The following is a 27,288-nucleotide window of genomic DNA, read 5'->3' as shown; positions in this document are numbered from 1 at the left end:
CGGGGGGGGGGGGGGGGGTGGAAATCAATTTCACTCATAATCATGAGCGGGAGCAAAAGTCAGCCAGAGTGGAAACCAATCAAGGAAGAAAAACGCAGCAGGGTTGACTCGAACAAGTCAACTTTCTCACCACCTGCCGGAGCTCCTTAGGGAAGCTCTTGTCCCATTGGCTGACACGTTACACTTTCCGCCAATTCGGAATCCCAAGAAATCCACACGGCAAAATTGCAGAAACATTTCAAACGGCGACACTTGCCCGAAAAACTCGACTTAACTCGTGAGAGAGAGAGATGGGCAGTTGAAGAGCTCGTGTATGTGCGTCACTTGTTTCTTTTCAACTAAGGAAGCAATCATTCAGTCACTCCATTGATTTCTATCCCGACAATATCAACGGCATCCGTCTGCGGTGGACAAGTTGGCCTTTGAGGATGAAATGTTCCGTTTGAAATCGTTTCAAAAGGATTCGTTTCCAAGGCGCCGCCGACTTTTGACGGACGCCACTCTCTTTCCAAGCAAGCTTAGCATAGTTTAGCTCGCTAGCTTAGCTTAGCTCGCTAGCAGGAATCAAATGCGAGTGTCAAGCGGAGACAGAGGAGTACGACTTTTCCGGCATTCCCTCGTTGGCTTCCAAAGAGCGCATTTGTCAATGAGTGAGACTTTTTCGGAGGGCTTGGCCGGGTGGAAACCTCACGCTGCCTCATTTCTATCGGAGCGCTTCTTTGTTTGATTGCAAAGCAACACAGCAAAATGTGGACAGTCAAACCGGATGAATTTAGGGCTCAAAAGTGACTGGATCCATTTTAGGTGGTTGGGACAGAATGCGTAAAGCGTTCGTTACGGCCGCATTATCAACTGAGCTTCGCTTAGAGAGCGTCCGAGGCAACTTTTCGGGGTCTTGGGAACGCGCAAAGATGGCGTGGGCGCAGGCTACCACTAGCGTGCCTACCTGGTGCTTCTCTGTGGCCTTCCCTAACGTTGAGACTCCCCCGCTTCCTCAGGACCGTGTTCACGTCCCACCAGCTGGAGGAACTGGAGAAAGCCTTCCACGAGGCCCACTACCCGGACGTCTATGCTCGAGAGATGCTCGCCGTCAAGACGGAGCTGCCCGAGGACCGCATCCAGGTGACGCTGCGTACAATTCACAAATATTGCATTCAAGAAAACGTCAACCTCTCACATCAGTCGGACAAATGGGCGACATCTGTGTTGTGACCGTGCGGTTGATCTTGCGTCCGGCAGGTGTGGTTCCAGAACCGGCGTGCCAAGTGGCGCAAGCGCGAGAAGTGCTGGGGCCGCAGCAGCGTGATGGCGGAGTACGGCCTCTACGGGGCCATGGTGCGCCACTCCATCCCGCTTCCCGAGTCCATCCTCAACTCGGCCAAGAACGGCATGATGGGATCCTGCGCCCCCTGGCTGCTCGGTGAGCCGCATGCACGTCAGTGCCACGCACACGCACCACACGAGCACCCACCCACGCACGCCTTCTACGCACACACACAAACCTCCTCCTTTTTTATTTCGGTTCATTGGACACTTTCGATTGTCCGTTGGTTTGAGTGCGATCGCCAACGGTTGTTCGTCTATGCGTGCCCTGCGATTGTCTGGCAACCAGTTAGGGGTGTACCTCACACTCAATATCCCTGTGCAAGAGGCAGAGATTGCAAAGGCGCACCCCCCCCCCCAAGTAGAATTTGCATGATGGGTTTGTCAAAAATGACAGTGCGTGAAAATGCTGACTGTGGCTGGAAGGCCGACTTTGACCTGAGGACACGGCAACAAGCTTCCAGAGAGAAGGGAGACTTTTTAGAGTGTGTGTGGGGGGGGGGGGGGGGGAATTGTGTGATTTTGTACACAGAAAAACACACGCAGTATTTGGACAGATCATTTTGCTGTCGCACTGCTAGTTGTAGCGCAGCGATAGTCAAGGTGCACAACGTGGGCTCCCTCTATTGCGAATCGAGAAAGAATCAACATTATGCAGCTATTTATCCTCTGCCAAGAATGACACCTATCAGACTACTGCTGAGGGGTTGCGACATCTCCCACTGTCTCAGCATATCCTGTATCGCCGCGTTGGTGTTATTCTGCCCCCAGGTGGCCAAGGTGCGCACATTACAAGGAACAGCACAACATCAAGTGAATTGAAGCTAACTGTGGGACCAATGTCATGGCTGCATGTTTTGCTCAAAGCTGATGATATGGCATGCTATTAAAAAAATAATAATAAAAATAACTGCCATTTTGAGGGGGAAGGCCGAAAGGGATTCGGAGAATTAGTCTCCTCATTTCAATGGAGAAAGCTGACTTGAGATGCAAGTGTTTCTAGTCGTAAGCATTGTCACGGAACAAATTCAACCTTTGCATGACAACAGGCTGAGCAAAACGTGGACAGAGTAGAACTCCTCGTTGCCTGCGCAAATGTCATCTTATCCTTCAAAGTCAAAAAAATATATATATATTGTGAGATGGCATCAAGTATTGGCTGCTTGTTGTCGTCGTGAATGAAGAAGTGGAATCAATCAACGGAGCTTGTGGTGTGCTTGTCTTGTCAGGAATGCACAAGAAGTCTCTGGAAATGTCGTCCAAAAAGACGGCCGGGTCCTGTTCGGACCGATTGGACTCAAAGCGTTCTTCTGATGCCTTCTGCCACACCCCCGACTCCGGGGAGCCGGAACCTGAGGCCGTTGGGCGCCAGGAGGAAGATGAGGAGAACACAGAGGAGGAGGAGGAAGAGGAGGAGGAGGAAGAGCTGGAGGAGGAGGCCATGGATTTGTCCAGCTCCTCCAAACAGCAGCAGCAGGACGAGGCGGGAAGCCAACAGACGTGCTGAGGCTGCGGTGCAGCTGCAACAACCACCTGAGCACATTCTCATCACCGCACGACGCATCATGTTACCAGGGCGACGTCCAACCGAGACATCCCCCGTCGCCAGTGATGACAACCACGCAGCAGTGCATCCTGTTACCATGGCGACAACTCAACCGCCACAACCTGTAACTGCGGCGACAGGTCATTCGTGACGTCAACCGTCACCATAACAACCACCTGAAGCTTCCTGTCACCATAGCGACAACCTATAGAGCGCACCCTCTGTCACGTGACAGCAACCACGCGCGGCGGAACCTTGTCACCGTGATACCATCTTGTTACCGTGACAACCCACCGCAAACTCCGCCAATCCGGCGGCAGCGACTCATCGACAAAGATGAGGCAACATTTGCACACAAGTGTTAGCGTGCGAAATAATTAGCCTCGAGCACAACGGCAAACGAATGCGAGTTGCTAATTGCAAGAAGCTAAGTGAGAATTCTGAGCCCGAATGTGATGTTAGCGATGTGTCAAAGTTGCCACTTGTTGAATCGTGATCATTCCTGACGAGCATGCGTTTACTCGAAATGATGGCTTGACTTTAATATTTAAGATGGAAGTTTTTATTACTGGGACAGCAGCAGCTGCAAAATAAAACACAAATATTTTTGGAATCTTGTTTTCTTTGGCAATTTGATCTCATCACTCTTTCATTCATTCACGTAGAGTTGGGCGAAAGCGATATATATATATATATATATATATATATATATATATATATCCTTTTTTTTCACTGTAGTTTTATTGAACGCTCTAAATTGTCCAAAAGGTGTTACTGTTAGTACAAATGGTTGTTTGTCCAATTCAGGGTGTACACCGCCTACTCCCCAACGACGGCTGGGAAAGGCTCCAGCACGTCCACAACACTCATGAGGAGAAGCAGCTTCCATAACGGATGAATATTTGTTCCTTCAATTAAAAAAAAAAAAAAAAAAAACAACTAAAAAAAAAAAAATGTTGCCGATCGTGTTTTATTTTGAAGTATTAGCGGAAGCAATGGAAAAGCTTATGCGCTGTGTGGCTGTCAACATTACATCTGTTCCGGAGGACAGAAGCCGATTCTCAAATTTCCTTTCTTGTTCTTTTTATACCGTCCTTGCGATCTCGCGAAACGACATCAGTCCCGTTCCAAATGGAACGTACGAATAAAGCAAGAACGCAAGAAATGCCCGGATGTTGTTCCTGTCAGCAATCTTAAATCAAGGATGCAAGGTTGGATACTTGGCTGGCTAAATATCCCAAGATGCATTTCGATCTGCTCTCACGGAAATAGGTCAGAAGCGGGCGGCAAGGGGGAGAAGTTGACAAGTGCTTTGCCTTTCCGATTTACAAAAAGACTCGCGTGAAGAATATTTTCGCCGTCCTTCTTTGGGAGATCGAATTGGCGAGTTGACGAGAGCGTACTCTGCCTTTTTCATTTTGAGGAACGGCCAAGGACGAGACAAGCTGACCGCGAGCGAACTGGCACCGAAGCTCCAAAGTGCTCCAGAATGAACGAGACGGCGGGCCTGCGCTTCCGGAGGCAAAACCGACATGAAGTCATCACCGACCACCAAGCCGAGCGCGTGCGCAAGGGCAACGGGTCAGGCGACCGCACGACTACGCGCAGCACAACACGTGACGTCACACAACCACACGTAACGCAACCCACGAGACTGAGTGACGTCAACACAACAAACAACACCCGGTGACGTGCCCCTGAGGCATTGACAGAAGTCACATTTATAAGGCAAACACCTATTTGGTATTAAATTAGCAGAGAGACATAATTAATAATAATTGGCACCCTCCCTGCCCCCTTTTTTACATCCATATTTGGCCAATTAAGACCATTTTTTGCTGGAGGTTTTGAGAGAGCATACAGCAATTTCTTACTTCAAACTACGGCTACTATTATTAAGCGTAGTTAATAATCAAAGGTTTTTCATTTCAATTTTGAATTACTTGCTTCATAGTCTGTTGTCATTTGTGTCCGTTGTTAGTCTACGGTAAATGTGCGATTGACATTTTCATTTGCGTCTCCGTCATTGTGCAGCCTCTCACCATCATCTCGTTGTCCCGCCCGTGTGTCGTCGTCATTGCAACGATGCCACTTGTGCTTCTGGTGGTCATGATGTCACTTCCTGTTCCAGGACGTACAGCGGACGTGTGTTCCGCGTGACTCTGCTGTCCGTGGGCGGCTTTTTGCTTTTGCCCCTGCTCGTCATCGTGCTGATCCTGGAGTCGCCCATCCAGCCCGACGTCCTCGTGTGAGTCCTCATGGTCACCGCAACGGCCTTTTGATACACGCTGCACCGGGAAAGTTCCTAAACTGGGAATGCCAATGCAGCGAATGAGCCAATGACCGCACTGGCAATCAGTGGCAAATTCCCCACTCGCCGAGCACTATTATCCGGCGGTGCCTGGAGGGTCAAGCAGAAGTTCTTCCGCGACCGCGCTCATAACGCCAAACGCTCGCATGTCAACTCATCTTTCCCTTTCGCGTGAAACGCCAACGCCACCAATCCATTCCGGTCCTCCAAAATAAAATGTTTGCAACGTGAGTCCGACCACTAATCGATCTTCAAATTCATCATTTACAAACCCCGCAGGTTGTCCGAATGCTTCCAATTTTAGCTGTCCGAATGACCGCAACACGTAGTTGAACGCGAAGCAGCCTGAGAAGTGAACTCGTGCAAAGTAGTCGCGCTTCCTTGGCATCAAGAAGTAACGCTCACTTTAACAAGGTTCCTCGCTGACTGCAACATCACTCCCTCTCCTGGCATATTGTGCACCTCTATGTGATAGCGAGGTCCCCGTGGATTTCATGCAACACGGGATATCATTGCTCCTTGGCCATTGGTTACTTTTCAAGAAACGCAGAGAACGCGCCAGCTTATCGGGGAGCAGCCCCTCCTGGCTATGCGTTCCGACGGTGCTTCAAAATGGCCGACGATGATGGCATTTGTGCGTCCCGCAGTCTGAAGGAGCCGCCGCCCATGTCGGGCTGCTGGGAAGCCAACCACAAGCTGCGTCTCGCTCGCAGACTCTACGAGGACGCCATTGCCGGACCCGAATCCGTCGCCAACATCGGAGGTGCCAACGCCGCAAACGACAACATTGGAGGCGACGCTAGCTAACTGGCTAACAGCTTGCCATTGCTGTGTGTGTGTGTGTGTGTGTGTGTGTTTGTGCAGATGTTTTTTATAGCGGAACGGCCGACGGCAGGATCGTGAAGCTGGTTGGTCGAAGGATTCACACGGTGGCCAGATTGGGAAAACCTCCCTGTGGTGAGGCAAAGCGTCCCAAAGATATCAGCCGCCTCGCAAATGTCCTGACTTTGGAAGAAAAGCACAGCTGTTAGTTTTCAATGAGCCGCCCAGGTCGGGCTGCTGGGAACCCAACCACAAGCTGCGTCTCGCTCGCAGACTCTACGAGGACGCCATTGCCGGACCCGAATCCGTCGCCAACATCGGAGGTGCCAACGCCGCAAACGACAACATTGGAGGCGACGCTAGCTAACTGGCTAACAGCTTGCCATTGCTGTGTGTGTGTGTGTGTGTGTGTGTTTGTGCAGATGTTTTTTATAGCGGAACGGCCGACGGCAGGATCGTGAAGCTGGTTGGTCGAAGGATTCACACGGTGGCCAGATTGGGAAAACCTCCCTGTGGTGAGGCAAAGCGTCCCAAAGATATCAGCCGCCTCGCAAATGTCCTGACTTTGGAAGAAAAGCACAGCTGTTAGTTTTCAATGATCACAACAACAAACCAGCTACAAACAGGTGGTTCTCCTTCCCAAAAAAATGGACACTGGGAAATTTTCCAAGGAGGCGTACTGTTTGTGTTGAGGAGCAGTCAGTCAGCGTGTCTCCAGTTGGGTCTTTCCACATCAACTGTAGCAGCAAGTGCGTTGGACCACTTCCTGTTTCTTGAGGAAACATGTTGACATCGCAGCATGGCTTGGGTTCCTTTCACACAGCACGACTCTGTTAACCCCGAAATGAGGGAAACTCAAGAGTTTTCCGTTTCGAAAAGGGAGCTAAACTCAGACCAGAAAAAGAGGGTTAACTCCACCCTGTTTCAGAGAGAGAGGAGGGGGTGAGGGGTTGGGGGAGCTGCGAGGATGCGCTTCTTGTGACTTGGCGTGTGTGCGTGCAGGGTCCCCGGAGGATGAGGTGACCTGCGGGAGGCCCCTGGGCATCCGAACGGGGCCCAACGGGACCTTATTTGTTGCAGACGCCTACTTGGGCATCTTCCAGGTCAATCCCAGCACAGGTGAGATGCGCTCTGCCGTCAAATGTCCAAGGCCTTCGTTGCCACTGGGTTATTATGATCATTATTATGGGCTCAGCGTATTTCCAAACATGGCTCAAGCTTTTAATGACACCAGTTGTAAATGGCCTGCACTGAACTTGGGCAAAAGCGAGCGGAATAGCCGCACTTGGTGGACATTCCAGCGCTAGAAGCGGCAGGCAGGAAGTGACACAGGCACCCTGCACATTTGACAATAAAATGGTATCCAATCCAATCTGAATTTCTTCTTGACTGGACACATTGAAGCCCGCTCCCCTATTTCCTCGGCCCCCTTTTTTTTTTTTTTTTTTTGCTAGGTGAGTCGGTACGGTTGGTGTTGGGAGGTCAGGAGGTGGGCGGCAAGAAGTTGCTGTTCATCAATGACCTGGCGGTGACGCAGGATGGCAAGAAGGTGTACTTCACCTCCTCTAGCAGCAGATGGCAGCGCCGAGATTACCTCCACCTGGTCATGGAGGCCACAGCTGACGGACGGTATGGCAAAATTGTGGACGGCCTTTGGCGCTGGCCGGTCGCAGGGCGTGGGTGACGCACTTCTACTTCCTGTCAGGGTTTTGGAGTACGACACGGAGAACGGAGAAGTCAGCGTGGTCATGGACAACCTGCGATTCCCCAACGGCATCCAGTTGCTTCCCGACGAGGAGTCCGTCCTGGTGGTGGAGACCACCATGGCCCGAATACGCAGGTACGGCAAAGTTAGAAGGTAGCGCATACTCGTGGGTTGCCCGATTTGTACGCACGACACAAGTCACTCTTCTTTCAAACCAAATGCCACACCATCCTGAAATGCGGAATTTCAAATGTAAACAGACGATTGTCACTCGTCAATCATACAGTTCAAGTCGAGGCGAGTCAAGTGCATCCTGATGGTAAAATTGGCAAGTACTGCAGTCAAGTCACGTGACCTGAGTCACCTCTGGCACGCGTACGAGTAACCCTCGGACTTTGCGCTAGGGTCCACGTGGCAGGACTGAACAAGGGCGGCATGGACACGTTCATGGAGAACCTTCCTGGTTTCCCCAACAACATCCGTCCCAGCTCCAGCGGCGGCTACTGGGTGGCGATGTCCGCCGTGCGCCCCAACCCCGGATTTTCCATGTTGGACTTCCTGTCGCAGAGACCCTGGATCAAGAAGTTACTCTTCAAGGTATACCCCCCGACACCACCCCTCATGCAGACCGACCAGTGAGAGCTGAAGCGTGACCGTTTCCCCCCCCCCCCACACACCCCCTTCCCAGCTCCTGAGCCAGAACGCCATGATGAAGTTGGTCCCTCGTTACAGCCTGGTGGCCGAGCTCCACGACGGCGGCATCTGCTCGCGGAGCTTCCACGACCCTGACGGGCTGGTTGCGGCATACGTGAGCGAGGCACACGAACACAACGGGAGCCTCTACCTGGGGTCCTTCCGATCGCCTTACCTCGCCAAACTGGACCTGAGCCTCGTGTGATCTCGTGGCCCACCGAGGCGTCAATCGAGTCCCTCCATAATTTGTCGCCTGGGATCTCGTCATGGACCCAACAGTCTTTTGGGAGTTTTACTCTTCCGCTTGTTTTGCATCCACGTCAAACTCGCCCTTCCTTCATTCCCTCTTTAATTTCCTCGCTTCCTTTTTGTGTTGATGTGCTTTGAGAATCTAAAAAGGCCGTCAGGCTTAAGTTGAAAAATTATGTAAGAAAATGTCCATTCGTGTTGGGAGTCAATGATGAGCTCTCTCGGACATGTGTCGTGGATGGGCGGGGCTTGTATGGGGGTTTGAATTATCAGTGCAATCAAACCTAGACGAGCCCCCGTCCAGAGCAAACTGTGAAAAAAAAAAAAAGTGAACCCAGGTGACTGCTGAGAGATGATGTATTCAGTTTGGACTGAATACAATAAATTCAAAAGAATGTGTGCAGACTTTGAAAAGTCATGACTGATGTGAGTTCATTCGGCTGCGTTTCTTTTCGCATGAGCAGCCTGTGGGCCTTTTTCTTGATGACAACCTGGCATTGCGGCCACCCAGAGGGAATTGAATGGCTCCAGTCAAGTCACAGGAGGAGACGGACATTATTCCAAGAATTCCCGAAGCTCCAGTCTGGTCACGGGAGAGAGCGTTTAGTTTTCAAAATTAACGTTTACTTCCGGTTCTCTAACAGCAAAATTTAGGCTGAGACCTGCGCAATATAGACCTTGAGCAAACAAGGTTGCGGCATAACCGCAGGCGCATCGTCAAATCGACGTCGCTACGAAATTGAGCTCGCCATTCGGACATCACCGCGGAGACTTTGCATGTGGTCACAAAGGGCGCGAGTTGTTGTCTTCTCTGGCGAAAAGAAGCTTTATGACATCGCAAAGGCGTCAAAAGCACTCACAGCGAGAGCATCTGCCAACGATTTGGCAAGAGAAAAAGTCGACAGCGGCGCGACCATGGAGATGGAGAGCTACTCCATCAAGGCAGAGGTCATCCTCCCGACGGTGCAGAAATACTTTGAGCGCATCCCGCCGGCGCAGTGGAGCATGCTGGCCGCGGGCACCATCGATTCAGCCACGCAGGTCATCCTGGCGGACATGTGCACGGACATCATGCAGAAACTCTGCGCCGACACCATCCGAGTCATCATCCCGGAGTTTAAAAACCGCATTCAGAGCGCCGACAAGAAAAGAATGAAGCTCAAAGTGGAGGGCGGACTGAGCGCCGCATTCGCTTTGGCACTCGGCGTGCCGGAGCAGCCCAGCAAGAGCTCGCAAAAGCTGGACTCCCTCTTCAAGAGGGAGATCTCGCAGAGGGTCAATCACATTTTGTCCGCGGCCACCGGCGCCGATAGTCAGCTGGTGCCGCTGATTTACATCCCGGGAACCTTCACCAAGATCGAAGTTCTGGCCAAGATGGTGCTGCTGGCCTGCGGCGCTCTCAAGGTTTACCTGGGCAAGATGGTCGTGTACAGCAAGTGTTTCCGACCGTGTTGTCGGCAAAAGAAAAGAGCGGAACCCCCCTGTGACTCCAAGAACGTGTGTATTTTCAACCGGGAAGAAACCACGGAGGCGGCGGTGAACATTCTGCGCAAATGGACCGACAGCGAGGACGAGTCCCTTTCACTCAGGACAAATCGCGAACTGAAGAAAACGGCGGCTGAAATTGTGACGACCATCATCAATGACCTGCACTACCCGGACTCCTCGGAGGAGGAGGAGCCCAGTTGCTCATCGACGCCTCATTTCAATCTCGGGCTGATCAAAGATCAACTGTGTGAGTTCTTTGCATCCTGCGCGTCACGTACGAGCAACAGCGAGTCTTGTCGCAAACGCAACTTTTGGAATTTTTGCCAAAAAACTTTCAAGGCGTTGACCTCTGAGCTGGAGAAGATCCGATGTCGCTGCATGCGTATGCGCCGGGAAGAAGAGATTTGTCTGCCCGGCAGCGTCCCGCAGACCCCCGAGCCCGACACCGAGCTCGGCTTCCGGGGAGTCTGGCCGGGTGTGGAGGACATCTTCCACAAGGTGGCGCTGCCGGCCGGGGACACGAACGTCGACGTGGACACGTTGCGACACAAAGCCGACAAGTTCTCCCGAGAGCTGGCCGATAAAATCTGCCGTTACATGACCGCCAATCGGACCACGGTCCGGTCGGCTGCGGTCTGGAGGCGCTTCTCAGAGCTGCTCCTTTTGGAAGTGTACGAGACCAACGCGGAGGATCTCCGAGTTCTGCAAACGATGGCGGAAGATCGCGCGACAAAGTTTGTCCAGCAACTGCTCCTCTGGCTCAAGATGGAGCCGGTTACGCGGGGGAACCACACCAATCAAGTCTACGGTTGCTTGAACGACATCGACGAGCTGATCGGCGGCACCTTGATCCCGCCCAAAATTCCGGTCGCGTGTCTACTGGATCGGAACGGACCTTGGCCGAAGACCCCGCCCGCCAATGAGGAACCCGCCAACGAGCTGGGTTACTCCCAGCGGTATGCGTGGGCATCCTCACACCGGCCCTCAAGTCTGGAGATCAACACCGGAATCCCGGGGCCCCAACATGGGCAAGAGTTTGTCGTCTTGGATGAAATATGGAGCTAGAGGGAGCCTCGGGTGTCAACGCGGTTTGCAAGGAGAAAATCGGGACAATGGTTTCAAGTTCACCTCCCTCAACAGCAAAGACTCCAACCTAAATGTACAACGGTGCAAACATTTAGGAGCAATGGACGAGACCCCGCCCCCCACCCCAAGACAAGCTACCAGTGTCAAATAGGCAACATAAATGCGCAACTGTTCACAGAGCAAAAATGTTGCTTTTTAATCAGAAAAGCAAGATCCATGACGATGTCACGGTATGCGGGGACGTGAAATCAGACTATGACCCCCCCCCCCCTCTCGGGACGTTGGGAGGCACATGCAATTCTTCAAGACGACAGTGGCGACGTCAGATCATTCGAATGCGTCGCACACAGCGTGACATAATGAAGCGCTTGCGTTGACTAAAAGCCTTGCGACGTCATCGCCGTGCGGTCACAAAAAGCAGCGGATGTCGTCCACTCTGATGACAAGCTTTGTGACGTCACAAAGGCGTCAAAGCACTCGCGGCAGCGAGAGCGGCTGTGCCGACCGACGCTTTGGGAACGGGACGAGTCGCCGACGGGAAAAAGCCGTGGAGATGGAGAGCTACTCCATCAAGGCAGAGGTCATCCTCCCGACGGTGCAGAAATACTTTGAGCGCATCCTGCCGGCGCAGTGGAGCATGCTGGCCGCCGGGACCATCGACTCCGCCACGCAGGTCATCCTGGCGGACATGTGCACGGACATCATGCAGAAACTCTGCGCCGACACCATCCGAGTCATCATCCCGGAGTTTAAGCAGCACATTCAGAGCGCCGACAAGAAAAGAATGAAGCTGAAAGTGGAGAGCGGACTGAACACGGCGTTCGCCACCGCGCTCAGCGTGCCGGAGCAGCGGAGCAAGAGCTCGCAAAAGCTGGACTCCGTCTTCAAGAGGGAGATCTCAAAGAGGGTCAATCACACTTTGTCGGCGGCCACCAGCCCCGACAGTCAGCTGGTGCCGCTGATTTTCATCCCGGGAACCTTCACCAAGATCGAAGTTCTGGCCAAGATGGTGCTGCTGGCCTGCGGCGCTCTCAAGGTTTACCTGGGCAAGATGGCCGTGTACGCCAAGTGTTTCAGGCCGTGCTGGCGCCAAAAGAGCGCGCAGGAGCCTCCCCGCGAGTCCAAGTGCGGCAACGACGTGTGCACTTTCGACCGGGAAGAAACCACGGAGGCGGTGATGAACATTCTCCGCAAATGGACCGGCGGCGAGGATAAGTCGCTCTCGCCCGGCGCGAGCGGCGAACTGAAGAAAACGGCGGCGGGGATCGTGACGACCATCATCAACGACCTGCACTACGCCGAGCCGTCGGAGGACGGGCGCCTTCGCTCTTCGACGCCTCATTTCAATCTGGGGCTGATCAAAGATCAACTCTGCGAGTTCTTTGAATCCTGCGTGTCGCCCAACGGCAGCAACGAATCTTCTCGCAAGCGGCACTTTTTGAACTTTTGCCAAAAGAAGTTTGACGAGCTGACCTTTGAACTGCAGAAGGTCCGCTGTCGATGCATGCGCATGCGCAAGGAAGACGAGGTGTCCCAACGCGGGACTCCGGCGCCGGACGCCGATAAGGAGCTCAGCTTCCAGGGGATCCGCTCGGGTCTCGAGGACGTGTTCCACAAAGTGGCGCCGCCGCCCGGGGGCGTCGCCATCGACGTGGACGCGCTGCGGCATGAAGCGGATAAGTTCTCAGTCGACCTCGCGGATAAAATCTACCATTACATGACCAGCAACCGCACCACCGTCCAGTCGGACGCAGTGTGGAGGCGCTACTCGGAGCCGCTCATCTTGGAGGTGGACGAGGAAAAACCGGAGAACATCCAAGTTCTGCATAAGATCGTGGAAGACACCGCCACCAAGTTTGTCCAGCAACTGCTCCTCTGGCTCAAGATGGAACCGGTGACGAGGAAAAACCACGCCGATGAGGTCTACGGTTGCTTGAAGGACATCGACACGCTCATCGCGGAAACCGTGCACCCGCAACCAAAGGAGGAGCGGGACGACTCCAACGACACCGGGCCCGAGAGGCCGACCTCGCGCCTCCGCAACGGGTCCCTACCTTCCGCGCAGGAGGAGACGGTCGTCACGGAAACCAGGAACAGCCCAAAGCCGTCGGAGACGGACAGCGCCCGATCGAAGACTCCGCCCTCCGGCGTCGTCCGCGTCGCTTGGCCGTCGCCCTTCCGCTCGCAAGAGAAGAGTTTGCGCGCGGACGCGACGGCCTCGCAGCCCAAGACTTTGTCCTCGGAGGTGACCCCGGCCCGCTCGGCCTCCGTTCTGGAGGAGATGGTCACGTCGCTGGTGGCGGTGCTCGTCGTCCAGCTTCTGACGCGCCTGCAAAAAAAACACAAGATGACGCTTCTCTCCCGCGACACTCTGCCCATCATCCAGCGGCTGTCCAAGAAGGTGCTGCAGGACGCGCGCTTGTGCGCCATCACCGAGGCCGACATTTACAGCGTCAACAAGGTGATGGACGCCGTGGTCAAGGAGCTGCTGCGAGACGCCTGCGCGCGCCAGCCGCCGGAAGCGCTTCTGTCGGACGAGCTGGCTTTCGACACCGCCCTCCTCAAGCTGCTGATGCTCAACTTAGAAGCGCTAAACGCACCCCGGCCAGACAGGACGCCAAAGTTACTTTGTGCTGCGCGGGGGGCTTTCTTTCGGACCTTCTGTACGCGGCCCTCCAGCAGCAGGAAGGAAATCCAGCCACGCGATGAAACGGTTTCGGAGTCGAGCGCCGGCGTTTAAAAAAAAAAAAAAAAAAAAAAGAGGACAATATTATGGTCATCCGACGGAACCAAAGCTGACACTTGGCGTTTGAGAAGCCTCCACAAAAGAGGAATGTGCAATCATGATGGAAGGGTGCGATATATTTTTGCACTCAACTCCATGGCCGTTTTTTTTTTTTTGTTTTTGTTTCTGTTCTACGTAGCAACAGAGGAATGATACTTTGTTTATTGACACCACAGTCGAGGGTGTGTGTGTGTGTGTGTGTGTCTTCTGTGTTTGGTTCAAGTGTACTTTACTATCCCAAAGGGATGCAGGGTAAAAGACAGGACACTCGTCTTTTCTTGGTACCTCTACTTAGGAAATTAGTTGGTTCTGGAAAAAATTTCGTTACTCAAAAACTTTGTGAGTCGAGACGCGTTTTCCATGCAAATGCCCTAATCCGTTCCAAGCCCCGTCAAAATTCAGACATAAATGTTTTCTGAAGCATAAAGGTGCATCAAAATATGGAACAAATACATGTTACGATTAGATTATTGCACGATAAATGAGAGTTGTGCAGAATGTTAAAAAAAACAAAACGAATAAAAATGATGGTCATTCAACTTTGAACTGCGTCCTCATCGTATTTTTGCCCTCTTTAGTTCATGTTCTCTCTCAAAAGTGTTTTTTTCCTGGCGTTTTGTCAAGAACTGATTCGAGGACGTTTGCTTTCGTCGGCTTTTAACAATCCTTCGAAAATGTCCAAGGCAAACATCAGCATCGTGAGCGATCGTCCGACCGGTGAACACCTTTTTCTTCACATTGACGTAAAACTACCGGAACGCCTCATGGCCCGATGCCCAGGGGCGAATGACGAGGACGCTGCATCGACACACATCTATCTGTTGATCTATCGACACACATCGACAAATATAGACGTCCCTCTTAGCCAATGGGATGCCAGGAAGATGCTCGGTAGTAGCCAATGGCAGAGCAGCTAGAAGTAAGTTGCGTTCAGGAAACTCGGAGCTGCGAGTCGCAGCCCACACTGTATTTTTACCTTTCGTATCTTGACATTTCTTTCGTAGCAAGGGGCAATATTTTCCTGTCGAGGCGTTTCTTAACCGGAAAATTTTGCACGAAGAGACGTTCGTAAGTAGAGATACCACTGTATTTTGAAACAATCAAAAGTGTAAGAAAAAGTACATCTAAAAAAAATCAAAAAGACAAATCGAAACCAAAACACGGGCTTAATAGGCCTCTTAGACTTGAGCTGTTGTGGCGTTGCATACAACCCGAAATGTTACTCCTCTGCGGACAGGAGGCTCTGGTCCTACTTGTCCTGGATATGGGGACTCTACATCTCCGGCCGCCGGGAAGGACCCTCCCTTCTCCCCCCCCCAAGCGGTGTGGTTCTCCTGACTGTTGGGCACATCTCTGTCGGGAGGCATCGGTGCGAAAGGAATAATTGTCAGCTTTGGCATGTTGCTTCTCACGAGATGTCCTTCAAAGAGATTAAGGAGCCAGAATGAAGAACGAAGGAAAGACTCATTGGTTGCCAGACCAACCCGTTCCACTGGTTACGCCTGTGACTCATCCGGGCCCCTCCCGATTCCTCGGCAGGGCGTCACCTGCTGGCCCAAATACCCCTGTCACTATAAGACCGAGTTACCTCCACCCACCCGTCAGCAGTCGACAATATGGACAAATTCTTTCAGAGCGAAACGGGCCAAAAGGTTCTCGTCAACATGATTGAAGAGAAAGTGGGTGAGTGAAGAGTTTCGTGTTTTTATGTGACACGTACACAACTTGAACTTTAAAACTTGAGTGGCACCCAAGTGTTGATGTAGGGCGCTGATCCTTTCGGTTTTTGTTTTGTTTTTTTCCGAACGAAACGCGTGCAGGGCTGATGGGCAATTGGAGTCAACTGGTGCAGAAAGAAATCATGGTCTGCTTGTTCTGCAGGTGATGTGGCAAAGGACGCCTTAAGCAAGTTCGCAGGGGGAGGTGAAGAGGGAAGAGGAGAGGACAAGAAGGAGGACAAAGGATTTGACGTGTCCAATGTCCTGTCCATGGTCGCTGGCAAGGATGAGGGGAGCGGAGGAGGTGAGTTGTCAACACAAAGGCGAAGCAGCGTTTGCCCTGGCGATGCCCTCGCATGACCAACTTTGTCTCATTTCCTTTCGCCGCAGGAATTGCAAAAGCTCTGGGCGGACTGTTTGACTAGACGCGTCCAAAGGTCCTCGTGGAGCTGCTCCGCAGTAAACAATCACGTCGCTAGGAACAAAAGACGACCCAACATGTACAACTGTCAATAACCTGAAATAAACCACGCTGCAACAGCGACGTCATTCTGCCTCTCACTTTTTTGGAAAGGATGATGACACAAATGTTTGGAGAGCCAAAACTAAGTCAGCTTGTTACTTGAGTTGTTTTGGGGGCGCCGACAGACGTTGCTTGCACTCGGGTTGACAGGACACTGCGCGCGACCTGCCACACAAACTTCAAGAAAGCCGGACTTGGCGCCGCTGCGGCGTACGAGAGCAGCAATCGATTCAACGTTTAGCCTGCCGCGGGGAGATCGTCAGCTGCGCCGCAGAAAATTCCAACCATTTCACTGTCACAGCACCCAAAAGTATCACGTCCACATGTCATCCGGATTCCGAGAGAACGTAAACAACCAGCGCACATGAAACAAAGTTCCGCGCATCAAACATGCAAAAGGAATCACAACAACAAACAAGATGTCCTGTGTCCTCATTCAAGTGTAGACGAGAGCTCCGTTGACATTTAACTTTTGCATGGAGGTGAAAATTTTTGAGTCTGTCTTGTTGCACACGCGGAAGGAGGCTAACCACAGGAGAATTCCATGACTGCCGCGTTTTGACTTGTGCATACAAACAACGAACGTACAGTGACATGCGGCGCAAGTCAGTGGTCTTCCATGAGATGCTCGCATGTCCAATTCACTAACGTGCGGCAAATATTTCACGCAGAGTTCATTTTTGGGTATCTTGGAGACAAGACTGAATGTGGGCGGGACATTTTGGTTTCGTGGTAAGCCATGGGAATTTGCTAATAAAATACATTTTTTAAAAATTGTGTCCCACAAGTCTCCATACGTCGGAAAACGAACGTTTAGTTTAGTTCTTCACATCAACTGTTCAGTCATGCGCTCTATGACTGCCATTTTGTTGGAAAACTCATTTGGATGCGTGTCCTCCACGGCTGAAGAACACTTCAAAGAACATCCGAATTTGTGTTTGCAACAATTTTTGCTTTACGTTCCTTGAGACGATTTCTGGTGAAAGTCAACTGGGGAGTTCCCATCGTCGTATGGCAAGGATGGAAACATTTCTTCGTGCAACATTTTACCATACTTGTCAGCATTAAATTTCCCATTAACAAAATATAAATAAGCTCCAATAAAAATCACCCCATATTGCTGCCCAGATCATCACTTTATCTGAAATATAAGACATTTCTGAACCATATGTATGGAGTGTATTATTTTTTCCTATGCTGGGAGACTTGAGGCTGTCTCTCTCGACACACACACACACAGTGAACTGTATGAACCGTAGAGAAAAAAAAAAGTGTGAAACACTGACTTATCCAATATGCTCGACATTGTAATTAGCACCCCATGTTGCCTTCAGGCAAATTTTTGGAGAAAGCAAACGTGCTCTCACACGTTACCGTACAGATGAGACAAGGCTAATTAACGATATTATGAGAGCAACGTGACAGGCAATCATGTGACTTGGAATCAAAACACACGTGACCAAAAAAATGTTTGTTTTGCGTGTGTGCATCTTTCAGGTGAGTCACACACACACACACACACACACACACAAACACACACACACACACACACACACACACACACATAGTTCAAGAGTGACAGGTGGAACAGGTCCAACCGGTATGGACACCCCCCCCCCTTCCTGGTCTGCCAATAAGAGCAGAGCAGAGAGTCACGGTCAGCGGCCTAACCTCGTCCGCCGCGCAACGCCACACGGACGCTAAAGATGGAGAAAGTGGCCGAGATGATTGGAGACAAAGCGGGTGAGTAGCAAAAAGTCGTTTGCTTCTTCTGACGTGGGCTTCCTCCATTTTGTTTCAGTCACATGACGCGCCGTAACAAGTCAAGGTAGTTTTGGAGTATGTCGCGCTCAGAAAGCTGTTGTGACCAAACTGGAAAACAAATGAAAAATCGCACAGCTAATTCGTGTTACATTTGGGAATATATCACACGCCTTTATAAACGTTTAACACTTGTGAAGGTGTTACATTATCATGTGACTCGTGGATCTCAAATGTTAGTACTGTAGATGTACAGTAGGGGTGCCCAATACGTCGATTAACCCTTTCGCCGGTATCAGACAACGTCAGAGTGTCCACACGGTGGCGCCACAGGCAACTAATGGCGTTTGTGTGCAGGGGACATAGTGGAGGGCGCGTTCAAGAACATGCTCGGCATCAAAAGCAAAGAAGAGGACAAAGGAGGCTTCAAGTCTTTTTTCGGAGGAGACGACAAAAAAGACGACGAGCGTGACAAGGGAGGATTATTCTCCTTTGGAAACGACAAGAAGAAAGACGACGACGACGACGACAAGGGAAGCTTTTTCTCCAGATTCCTCGACAGAGACGACGACGACAAGAGGCCCAAGCGGTCGGGCTTTGACGGCTTGTTCACCGAGCAAGGCGCCCCGGGCGGAGGGGCAGGAGGCGGAGCCGGACCAGGAGAACTGAGCGGCGGATGTGCTTACGCAGGACCTGGACCGAGAGGCGGAATGGGTCTGAGTGACGGAGGTGAGTGTGAACATCTGCGTCAACACGACACTGGGCTCTCAAACAAAGAGGTTTGATTGTGTGACAGCATGGAAAGAAGAACCCCCCTCCAAGCCCCCTCTCCCAAAAAAAAAGGAGCTGAAATCAGAAATGTATCAAGAGGGATGTTGTAGTTTCCATTTTTTTTTCCAGATTAGGCCAACAAATATTCACTCGAGTGTTCAGTGATACCGACCCCACTCGTACTTCTGATTAGGGCTGAGCACGTTTGCGTTTGCAAATAGCTCCGTTGCAAACGAACCCAAAGTGCAACATCTGCCCTCCTGAAGCGTGCTACAAGCGGTTTACACACACACACACACACACACACACACACACACACACACACTGGTGTTGAGTTGTTTGTGTCGAAGGCTTGAGGAAGTCAAACAGGGTGCGTTTTATTTAAAAGTGAGGCTCTTTTGTTGTTTGTGTTGCACCAGATTTGTTTGACGATCTGATGGATGTGGCTGAAGAAACAGCCAAAGGAAATTAGAGGAGCAGGCAACAAGTCCTTCCTTCCTTCCTTCCCACCTGCCCGTCCGCTCATCCAGTGCTCGCCAACGGCTATGCCGCATGTAACAAGCTCACTGTAACAATCCGCTTGCCGTATATCGGCATACACAACAACAGGGTCCAGAAGATATCTTTGAACGCACTCCCAAACAGCTTGTGTGAATAAGATAGTCCAGAACGACTTCGGCTTAGCAACAAGATGCTCTCCACTCTAACTTGCTCTTTTGCTGCGATCTTTCAAATGCTGACGACAATGTGAACGGACGGATGGACTCCCAGCTGGCTTTTGTTGAGAACCTCACCATTCCATAATCGCTTTCTTTGATGTTGATGCCGCAAGAAGTGGTAATACACAAATAATGAAGAGTACCTGTTGACAGTTTTGAGCAATTTATTTTCGTGGCCGTTTTTTTTTTTTTTTGCAAAGCAATCATCCGTCTGTGCAGATGGAGTGTAAACGTAGACGTGGAAGTTCTGTATCACACCTGAAAAAGTCCTAATGCATGTTCACTTCATATTTGCTTCCTCTTGGAATTTGTGATGAATATTAAAAATTGTGGCCGCCGCCGCTTCCATGAGACCTCCTTGCTTTTGTCTATTTCCTGAATTGTGGAATTTCCACCGGAATCGAAAAAGGAGCCCAAACATCAAATTCCAATGTCAACAGTGCAGGCTTCACGTCATTGTTGGTCGTTTCCATTGCCATTTTGGCCGGTTTCTGGGGGGGTCCAGTGTGCCTTCTGTCCATACAATGCCAATCACATGCAAAGCGCCACCCACTGGCCAGGAGGTGAATTGATTAAAGGGTGTGCTCGATCCATGTAGAATTGGGGAGTATTGAAGTAGTGCGAGGGTGGCCCGGTGGTCGACTGGTTAGTGCATCGGTCTCACAGTGCAGGATTCGATTCCGACTTTCCTATGTGCAGCTTGCATGTTCTCCCCGTTCCTGCGTGGGTTTTCTCCGGGTACTCCGGTTTCCTCCCATATTCCAAAAAACATGCATGGCAGGTTGATTGGGCACTCCAAATTGTCCCCAGGTGTGAGTGTGAGTGCGGATGGTTGTTCGTCTATGTGTGCCCCTGCGATTGGCTGGCAACCGGTTCAGGGTGTCCCCCGCCTACTGCCCAAAGACGGCTGGGATAGGCTCCAGCACCCCCCGCGACCCTTGTGAGGATAAGCGGGTCAGAAAATGGATTTTTTTTTAAAGTTTGCTTGAGCGTCTTTCGCTTGGATTGCGTTTTTCCAGTGACAAGGCACTCAAAGTGTTTCACACTGACTCATCATTCATCTACTGTTGACGCAGCATCAGGAGCAAGTGGGGGTTCGGTCCCTTGCTCACGGACACAAAGGCCGTGTGAGTTCTTAGATTCACTCTGACACTGAAGCATCGACAAGAATCTTGTCCAAGCCCGTGTGAATCATAACCCGTTGCTGGGACAACTTTTCTCTTAGTGCAGAGTGATCCTTCGCAAAAGACGTGACCTGACCTGACTGAGCCGTGCCGGGCGCTCTTCACGTGTCGGAGACAAAGCGGAGGTCGAGCAGCGTTAACTCCCGACTGATGGGGGCGCTGTTCTCATCACACAGGAAAAGGCTGCGCACGGTGATGAGCACGTCTTTTCTGGGAAGGCTCAGGAGCGCGTGGAGCCTCTCCGCCGCCACCTGGACGTGTTTGACATCAGAGCCTGCAGCTGACAGCCAATAGGAAACATTCAAAGCGGTGCCGAGAGCCAATCGGAACTCGACAAAGCGGGTCTCACCTGCGTTTCGGAGTAGCCGATCGGGCGGCACGTCCAGAATCTTCTGCACAGTGACGCCGGGAAGCTGAACGCACACCTGCGCGGAGCCCCGCCCGCTCACCGTCAACACGGCCGGCCTGAAGACGACGCCGACATTTGATGGTGTCCAATGCGCACCCCTTGCCTAGTCAGACAGGCGGCGCCCCGCGTGTCTCACCTGTAGTATCGCCGCACGGCGCCGGAAGGCAGACAAGGGTAGCACGGAATGTAAATTCCGTTGATGTCGACGTCGAGCTCGGCGGCGCATCGGCTGCAGCCCGAATACGTCACGTCGCCACTCAGCGCCGCCAGGAACGCGGAGAGCGGCACGGAGCTGTCCAAGATGGGCCGCGGCGCGCCGTGGGAAGGCTGGAAGCGGAAAGCTAGCGCCTGCACCCTGAGTAGCGCTTCTCCTGCGGACGACACGAACGCCTTCAGCACATCGCTCGGGTCGCGCGTCACATGGACGACGAGTCTGAGTCACAATGGCCTTCCCGAGCCCCGACGTTCACGGGCGACCACTCCGGTGTCTGTCAATGGGAAGCTATTAAAACAACGGCCCACGGGCTGGAAGCGTCCTGTCATCAATCCAATCAGGAGACATCAACTGCAATTTTCCAATAAGAGTAACCGTTGTTGCTAATTTTGTCCACTGGAGGGCACCTTCACAAGCACCTCAGTGATACTGTAAGCAGTTGACGCCCGATACTGCCGCCTTTGTGAAGCGCTAGAAGACGACTTCATAGATAATCCGCCTTTGAATGGTGAAGAATACACTTGTGTGAACACGGACAGCTCCTGTAGAAATGTTTGAGGGGAGCGACTATTGAAAATGTTATAGTCAACCACTTTTTTTTTCATGGACTGCCTGCCCGTACTTGCATGAACGAATTCTGATGTCGAGATTTACACTGCACCCCTTTCTCAAAAGTTCGCACGAGAGCTCGTGTGCCTGCGGTCTCGACATCGTTTGTGTCTTGACATCGACCGATGACTGATGTAATGTTTGTCTGTCCACGCCCCGCAATTGCCTGGTGAACTTGGCCGGTGACCAGTCCAGAGTGCAACTGGGCCCTCTGGTTCTGTTTTACGCGTGACCCCAGTGAGGACGAACGCCAGCGAAAACCGACGGACCGTGCGTGCGTGAATAGGTCAGGAGGTGCGCAAGCGTTGCCACCTGAGTATTGCTGTGAGAGCAGCGTGTCCACGTCCATCTCCACGCTGCGACCAGTCGCGCACACAAAACAGCCGAGCCGCCGGTCGGCGGCGTCCACTCGCCGGGCGTCGCTCCAGGGGGTCGTGTGAAGCTCGGGGAGATCGAAGTCTGGAGCCTCCCTGACCAGGAGGAAGCGAATATCCCAGATGGCATCTGAAGGTGAAAGGGAGTCACCGCGCGGTCACGTGACAAGGCTGACACATTTAGCCACACAGACAGACAGCAAGCCGACCTTGGTGCTTCCTGAAGCGCGGAAGCCAGTCCAGAGCTGAACCCCACAACAGCAGCACCCCCTTCTGGCCGTCAGCCCCCACCACGCTCGCCACCGCATGACGCTCTAGAGCTGACCTGCGGCAAGACTCCGCCTCCGCTCGCCACTCTGCCACACATGGGACAAAACGTGGTGACACACCTAACGACACATGACAACAAGTGAGCGTGACACACATGTGATAACAGGTAGGGCTGTCCCCAACAAATATTTCAGCAATTAATCATCCTTTCGATTACTGCGTCTAAGAAGAGGAAAACATTTGCAATTGCATGGACGTGTATGACAAAACCAATGTTTATTTGACCGTTGTGAATTAACCACGCAGCTTTGGTGGAGCCAATGACTGCAGAGGGCGCTGTGGGAGTGGCTCTGCCAAATTGTACTCAAGGGAAATCAAGCCCCAAATTGAATTTGTCCTATGCAGCCCCACTTGTGGAAACACGGCATTCTGATGAATATTACGTTTGTGGAATATGAGATTAGCAGGAAAAGCCACCCTGTTTTTGTCCATCTCAAGGGGCGGCCATTTTGCCGCCATCGAGAATGAAATCACAGTTGCTCATGGCTCAATCATGAAACCCAATCATGGCTCAGCTTCAGAAAACAGCCGAGCTCCCGCGAAAGCCATCATCGCAAATGAGCGCGTGCGTCGGCATCAAATGTACGCGTGGAAAAACAAACCGTACAGGAAAAGGCACGGCCGGAGGAGGTTCTGAGCGCATATTTTGCGTCAATCTATTTTTGTCATCCACTTATCAGATTTACTTAATCTCTTTTGCCATTTGACACACCTTGTCCCAACACGCCAGCCACACCACAGTCCCTCGTCACTCACCCGCGCTGACGTATGCGTGCCTGACACGAAGCAAGGCGTGGAACAGCGTGTTGACTGCGCGTGGCCACAGGGGGGCATACGGCAGACGTTTCATGTCCTGGGGGGGGCGTCGCGGCACGGACAGCAGCAGAGGGCGCCGCTCTCGGAGAAAGTCGGAGAGAGAAGAGACGGAGCCAGCATCGACATGCTGGCCACCTGAAATACAGACAGGGGCAGGAGGTGAACCGGTGGGGCTCGCAAAACGGCTGATACGCGCGGGTATCTATCTGCAGGGGGACCTGTGGGGCAGCTGGGGGCACTGACATGACCCAAGTTGAGCAGTTTGCTCCTGAAGGTGGACTCCAGTATCTTCTCTCCCCTCCAGGTGTCCTCACTCAGCTGTAGGCCTGACACGGACAGATGAGGTCAAAGTTCAGGATGGAACCCACCAAGCCACTCCCACACATTAATCACATCAGGGCTTCATGCACAGGGGCTGAAGCGCGGGGTTGCTATGTTTGCGCACCTGTGATGAAGAGGACATCTCCGACATCGACGGCCGCCGCCCAGAACGCCGCCCGCCGCCACAGCAGCACTGTCATGTCCACGGCCGATTGGTCCGTCACCACCAGGCTGGCCAAGGGCACCAGGGAGCCCGCAGACGCGCCACGCTTCACCTTGAAGGATGACAGCCGCTTCATGTTGACGTTTAGGATCGTGGTTGCCACTGGAATGGGCTCGATTGACAGAGGCCACAGATACGCTCGACTATACTGTAGGGATGTCCTGATCACGTTTTTTTAGCACCCGAGTCCAAACCTTTGGTCTTTGGTTTTAAGTACCTGCCTATACTGTGCGTGCGTGCCTGCAGCTCTGTTTGCGTCATCAACTACACCGCCGCTAAATGAAAATTAAAAAACTGAAACCTAACATTGGGTAATATAAAACTAAGCTGCTACGATTCTATTTGGCAAGATAATTGCACATTTGGATTACTTTCCATCTTCTTGATTTTGAAATGTTTTGAAAATGACTGCAACCGATCTATTTACCTGATCAGTTGAAAATCACACGATAGGCCCCAATCATCAAGTCATGTGGGCGAGTTTCAGACCACAACTGCTGTGGACCAAATCCACCATGTTGATTGTATTATTATGGGAATATATTTGAGCATAGCATGACATAAAGGTCACGGCAATAATTTTACGTACAATAGGAAAATCTGTGATGCACCAGAACCAAAAAAGGAGAAGCGCAATTTAGCGAGGGCTGACATCTTTGTGAGTTTTTTTTCTTCTTCTTATGCACGTCGTCAACAGGCTACCTTGATTTCCTTCAGTTGAGAGGGATGAACCACGGCAACCAGAACCCGATAGCGAGCCGCCGCATCGGCACACCTGGCCAGAAGTGTTGTGGTAGCTCGAAAGCCTTTGGGAGCGCCGCCGTCAGACGCCTCGTCGAGACGAGCTCTTTTAAAAGCGGAAGCTGAAACGGGATGGTCGGCCTCCTGCGAGCACAGTACGCCGTTCGAGGTGGCCTCAAGGACCACACCTCCTTGCTCCACCCGGGCCAGGCTAACGGGCCCGCCTGGACCTTCAGGAGAGCGCCTCGCCGCACCAGGGAGCTCATCATCACCTCGAGGCGAGCCGGAGGCCGGACTGAAGAGCTCCGGTGTGCCTGGTGCGTGGGCCGCCGACGTTTGAGTGTGTTCAGGCTTAGTAGCGCAGCGTGACGATTGGATGCCTCTGAGGAATAGGGCTTGGCTCAGGGTCCAAGTGGAGAGGTACCGGCTGAAGAGGGACAGCTGCGGTTCAGGCTGATCAGCCGGCAAATGTGAGACCTCGCCAAGGGGGGATGCTCGCTGGTCTTCTGGGCGGCGCGACCGCCTGGTGATCTGATGACTTGTTGAGGCCGAAGCCTCCTTCGGTGAGCTTTCATCCTCCTGCGTGCCGCCATCTTCGTCTGAGAATCAGAATCAGTTTATTTGGCATTTGTGGAAATGTTGGAAAACAGTTGCAAAAGCTCAGCGACATACAACAACTGAGAAAACGTGTCCATTATCAACCTCCAGCAAGACACGGTGAAGTGGCGTCATTTGAAGCGCAGCAAAACTACGGGCCGACCGATGGCCTGTTACAAAAACTAGCTGGCGAAGCCCGCACACTGCGCAAGCTTTCGGTCGTGTTCAGCCCGCATCGGTCGAGTCAAGTCAGTCCCGCAAACGTGCGACACTAATATTGGGGACGTGTTGTAAGTCCTCACCGGCTGCAGGGATGAGGTGGCCCTCCCGCCAGGTGAGCTTCAGTCGTCTCCAGCAGGGGAGCCGCACACTCTGCAAGCCGCCGTCACCGGTCGAGGGCCGCGGGGCCGCCAGGAACACGTGGATCTTGGGGCGCTCGCACATGCTGACAGAGGAAGAAGAAGCGGCTGATTAACCTCACTTGATGCCAAACATGTCGAGTCGTAGCATCAAAGAGGTACAGATGAGAGGAATGAGAGTCTGTGCTAAAAATGAAAAGTGAAGCGAGAGCGGAGTCAACAGAACGTAAGCAATGTTTGTGCATGTGCGCTACCTGCCAACAAATGACGGAATGTTTGAAAACTCCAATTGTTTACTCGTGATGCCTCACAGTGAAGAATTTGGATACTGGTCAAAGGAGGAGACTTCAGTCCCTTGTCTCCTCCTTTCATCTGCTAACAAATATGCTTCACTCACAACATGTGCAACAAGAGGGAATCAGACTCTGCACCTCCTGTTTGTCAAGCGTGAGGGGAGTTCGAGGGATTTCATTTGGTGATTTATGCTTGCAGTTGCCTTATTAGTTTTGTTGTTTGTTTTGCGTACATCACTTTGTCCATTTGTGTTTGTTACTCTGTCTGCAACCAGGGCGCCACGGCAAATTTGTTCTAAAATATTTTATCTGGCGAAATGCGGGTGTGTTATTTCTTTTAGTAACGGAATCCTTCTCGTGGTTTTATCTTCGACACTGTTTTAATTTTAATTCAATGACATTTAACAATTTCTGAATAAAATAAAAGAATAAATAGCTTTCAATTACACAATTTGAGGAACCAGCCAAATAAAAGGCTACACAAACTTGAGGGGCTTCAGTTAAGGAAGGAGACAGCAAGTTGATTTGGAAAAAAAATCATTTGGGACACGCTAGTCACTAGCGTTCCGAAATTCATACGGGGTAGCTAATGCTAGGCTAAGCTAGCCAGCTAACGAGGTCCAGATGTTATCGTCCAGGTGAAGTCGTCGAACAGGAAGAGAAAAGGGAGGAAGAGGAGGAGTTTTTGGGGTGGGGGGAATAAGGGGGTGTTGGCGTCACTCCCACTTCCGCGTTAACTTTTCCAACTTGGTCTCCCTCGTCGTCTTTGAGCCAACGTCGCCAACGAGTTCAACAAAGTCAACATGTACCGGCGGAACTTGGCGGGGCTGCTCGCCCGGGGGACGACCAGCTTCTACCGACTGACCGCGGAGCCTCTGGCCCCGCAGCCGCCGCGACGCCACCGCGGCTACTCGCAGCGGGCCGCCGCGGAGCCGGGCGACGACGACCCCAACTTCTTCGGCATGGTGGAGGGCTTCTTCGACCGTGGCGCCGCCATCGTGGAAGACAAACTGGTGGAGGAATTGAAGACGCGCGAAAGCGCCGACAACAAGAGGAAGCGCGTGCGCGGGATCCTCAAGATCATCAAGCCGTGCAACCACGTCCTCAGCATCAGCTTCCCCATCAAGAGGGACAGCGGCGAATGGGAGGTGATCGAGGGCGTCCGCGCTCAGCACAGCCAGCACAGGATGCCCTGCAAGGGAGGTTAGACCCCGGGCGGGGGGGGATGGGGGTGTGGCGTGGGCGGGGCGGGGCGGCCGGGAACCCCTTCCTCTGTCCGCGAGCAACGCGAACCCCGAATGGGCGACGCTGGCCTCCA

At 52.2% G+C, this 27,288-nt stretch overlaps 5 protein-coding genes across 12 annotated transcripts in view; 4 read left to right on the top strand and 1 right to left on the bottom strand.

Moving 5' to 3' along the window:
- The window catches only part of vsx1 (visual system homeobox 1 homolog, chx10-like), a 5,524-nt gene extending 2,042 nt beyond the window's left edge, over positions 1-3,482 (top strand). Inside the window, exons 3-5 of one of the 3 annotated variants that reach the window (XM_019859946.1) lie at positions 999-1,122; positions 1,240-1,420; positions 2,553-3,482. In XM_019859946.1, the coding sequence (XP_019715505.1) occupies positions 999-1,122; positions 1,240-1,420; positions 2,553-2,830 (583 nt within the window). In that variant the 3' untranslated portion in view covers positions 2,831-3,482. Of the gene's footprint in view, positions 1-998; positions 1,123-1,239; positions 2,439-2,552 lie in introns of those variants that run through there. The other 2 variants (XM_019859945.1, XM_019859944.1) reach the window with 2 other exon arrangements.
- A 392-nt stretch (positions 3,483-3,874) lies between these two features.
- On the top strand, positions 3,875-9,063 carry apmap (adipocyte plasma membrane associated protein). 2 transcript variants are annotated; one of them, XM_019860376.1, is made up of 10 exons: positions 3,875-4,159; positions 4,291-4,450; positions 5,001-5,117; positions 5,828-5,943; positions 6,045-6,137; positions 7,005-7,121; positions 7,457-7,631; positions 7,708-7,842; positions 8,112-8,304; positions 8,396-9,063. In XM_019860376.1, the coding sequence occupies exons 2-10, from the start codon at positions 4,359-4,361 to the stop codon at positions 8,603-8,605; spliced, it is 1,248 nt and encodes a 415-aa protein (XP_019715935.1). In that variant the 5' UTR covers positions 3,875-4,159; positions 4,291-4,358; the 3' UTR covers positions 8,606-9,063. The 2 variants fall into 2 exon arrangements, with proteins under 2 accessions (XP_019715935.1, XP_019715934.1); XM_019860375.1 differs by having other exon boundaries at positions 3,875-4,176; positions 4,293-4,450.
- An 8,802-nt stretch (positions 9,064-17,865) lies between these two features.
- On the top strand, positions 17,866-19,853 carry LOC109510067 (eukaryotic translation initiation factor 4B2-like). The gene is made up of 3 exons (XM_019860118.1): positions 17,866-17,992; positions 18,368-18,739; positions 19,201-19,853. The coding sequence occupies exons 1-3, from the start codon at positions 17,956-17,958 to the stop codon at positions 19,251-19,253; spliced, it is 462 nt and encodes a 153-aa protein (XP_019715677.1). The 5' UTR covers positions 17,866-17,955; the 3' UTR covers positions 19,254-19,853.
- Positions 19,854-20,532: 679 nt separating this feature from the next.
- Positions 20,533-26,792, bottom strand: shld2 (shieldin complex subunit 2). Of its 4 annotated transcripts, none has more exons than XM_019860112.1 (11): positions 26,697-26,792; positions 25,621-25,763; positions 24,683-25,320; positions 23,882-24,032; positions 23,655-23,762; positions 23,377-23,571; positions 22,500-22,679; positions 22,229-22,420; positions 21,230-21,464; positions 21,034-21,149; positions 20,533-20,964 (listed from the first exon to the last, which is right to left on the bottom strand). In XM_019860112.1, the coding sequence occupies exons 2-11, from the start codon at positions 25,760-25,762 to the stop codon at positions 20,786-20,788; spliced, it is 2,136 nt and encodes a 711-aa protein (XP_019715671.1). In that variant the 5' UTR covers position 25,763; positions 26,697-26,792; the 3' UTR covers positions 20,533-20,785. The 4 variants fall into 4 exon arrangements, with proteins under 4 accessions (XP_019715671.1, XP_019715670.1, XP_019715672.1 ...); XM_019860111.1 differs by having other exon boundaries at positions 26,550-26,716; XM_019860113.1 differs by having other exon boundaries at positions 20,533-20,958; positions 26,550-26,716.
- The window catches only part of LOC109510066 (glutamate dehydrogenase, mitochondrial-like), a 7,103-nt gene continuing 6,563 nt past the window's right edge, over positions 26,749-27,288 (top strand). Inside the window, exon 1 of one of the 2 annotated variants that reach the window (XM_019860116.1) lies at positions 26,749-26,917. In XM_019860116.1, coding sequence (XP_019715675.1) covers positions 26,774-26,917 — 144 coding nt within the window. In that variant the 5' untranslated portion in view covers positions 26,749-26,773. Of the gene's footprint in view, positions 27,174-27,288 lie in introns of both variants that reach the window. The other variant, XM_019860117.1, reaches the window with a different exon arrangement.

The sequence above is a fragment of the Hippocampus comes genome, unplaced genomic scaffold, assembly GCF_001891065.2.
Source record: "Hippocampus comes isolate QL1 unplaced genomic scaffold, H_comes_QL1_v1.1 scaffold39, whole genome shotgun sequence".
Taxonomy (NCBI): domain Eukaryota; kingdom Metazoa; phylum Chordata; class Actinopteri; order Syngnathiformes; family Syngnathidae; genus Hippocampus; species Hippocampus comes.
This window is presented reverse-complemented; position numbering and strand designations above follow the sequence as displayed.

What these genes read in the sequence shown, in the direction of transcription:
- apmap (XM_019860376.1), top strand. Translation starts at nt 4,359, where the DNA reads ATGAACGAGACGGCGGGCCTGCGCTTCCGGAGGCAAAACCGACATGAA. An exon ending in ATCCAGCCCGACGTCCTCGT is followed by an intron (nt 5,118 to 5,827) that starts GTGAGTCCTCAT and finishes TGCGTCCCGCAG; the next exon opens with TCTGAAGGAGCCGCCGCCCA. An exon ending in ATCCGTCGCCAACATCGGAG is followed by an intron (nt 5,944 to 6,044) that starts GTGCCAACGCCG and finishes GTGTTTGTGCAG; the next exon opens with ATGTTTTTTATAGCGGAACG.
- LOC109510067 (XM_019860118.1), top strand. Translation starts at nt 17,956, where the DNA reads ATGGAGAAAGTGGCCGAGATGATTGGAGACAAAGCGG. An exon ending in GATGATTGGAGACAAAGCGG is followed by an intron (nt 17,993 to 18,367) that starts GTGAGTAGCAAA and finishes GTTTGTGTGCAG; the next exon opens with GGGACATAGTGGAGGGCGCG. An exon ending in AATGGGTCTGAGTGACGGAG is followed by an intron (nt 18,740 to 19,200) that starts GTGAGTGTGAAC and finishes GTGTTGCACCAG; the next exon opens with ATTTGTTTGACGATCTGATG.
- shld2 (XM_019860112.1), bottom strand. Translation starts at nt 25,762, where the DNA reads ATGTGCGAGCGCCCCAAGATCCACGTGTTCCTGGCGGCCCCGCGGCCC. An exon ending in CCACCTCATCCCTGCAGCCG is followed by an intron (nt 25,321 to 25,620) that starts GTGAGGACTTAC and finishes TCTGATTCTCAG; the next exon opens with ACGAAGATGGCGGCACGCAG. An exon ending in GCCGTGCGGCGATACTACAG is followed by an intron (nt 21,150 to 21,229) that starts GTGAGACACGCG and finishes CGTCGTCTTCAG; the next exon opens with GCCGGCCGTGTTGACGGTGA.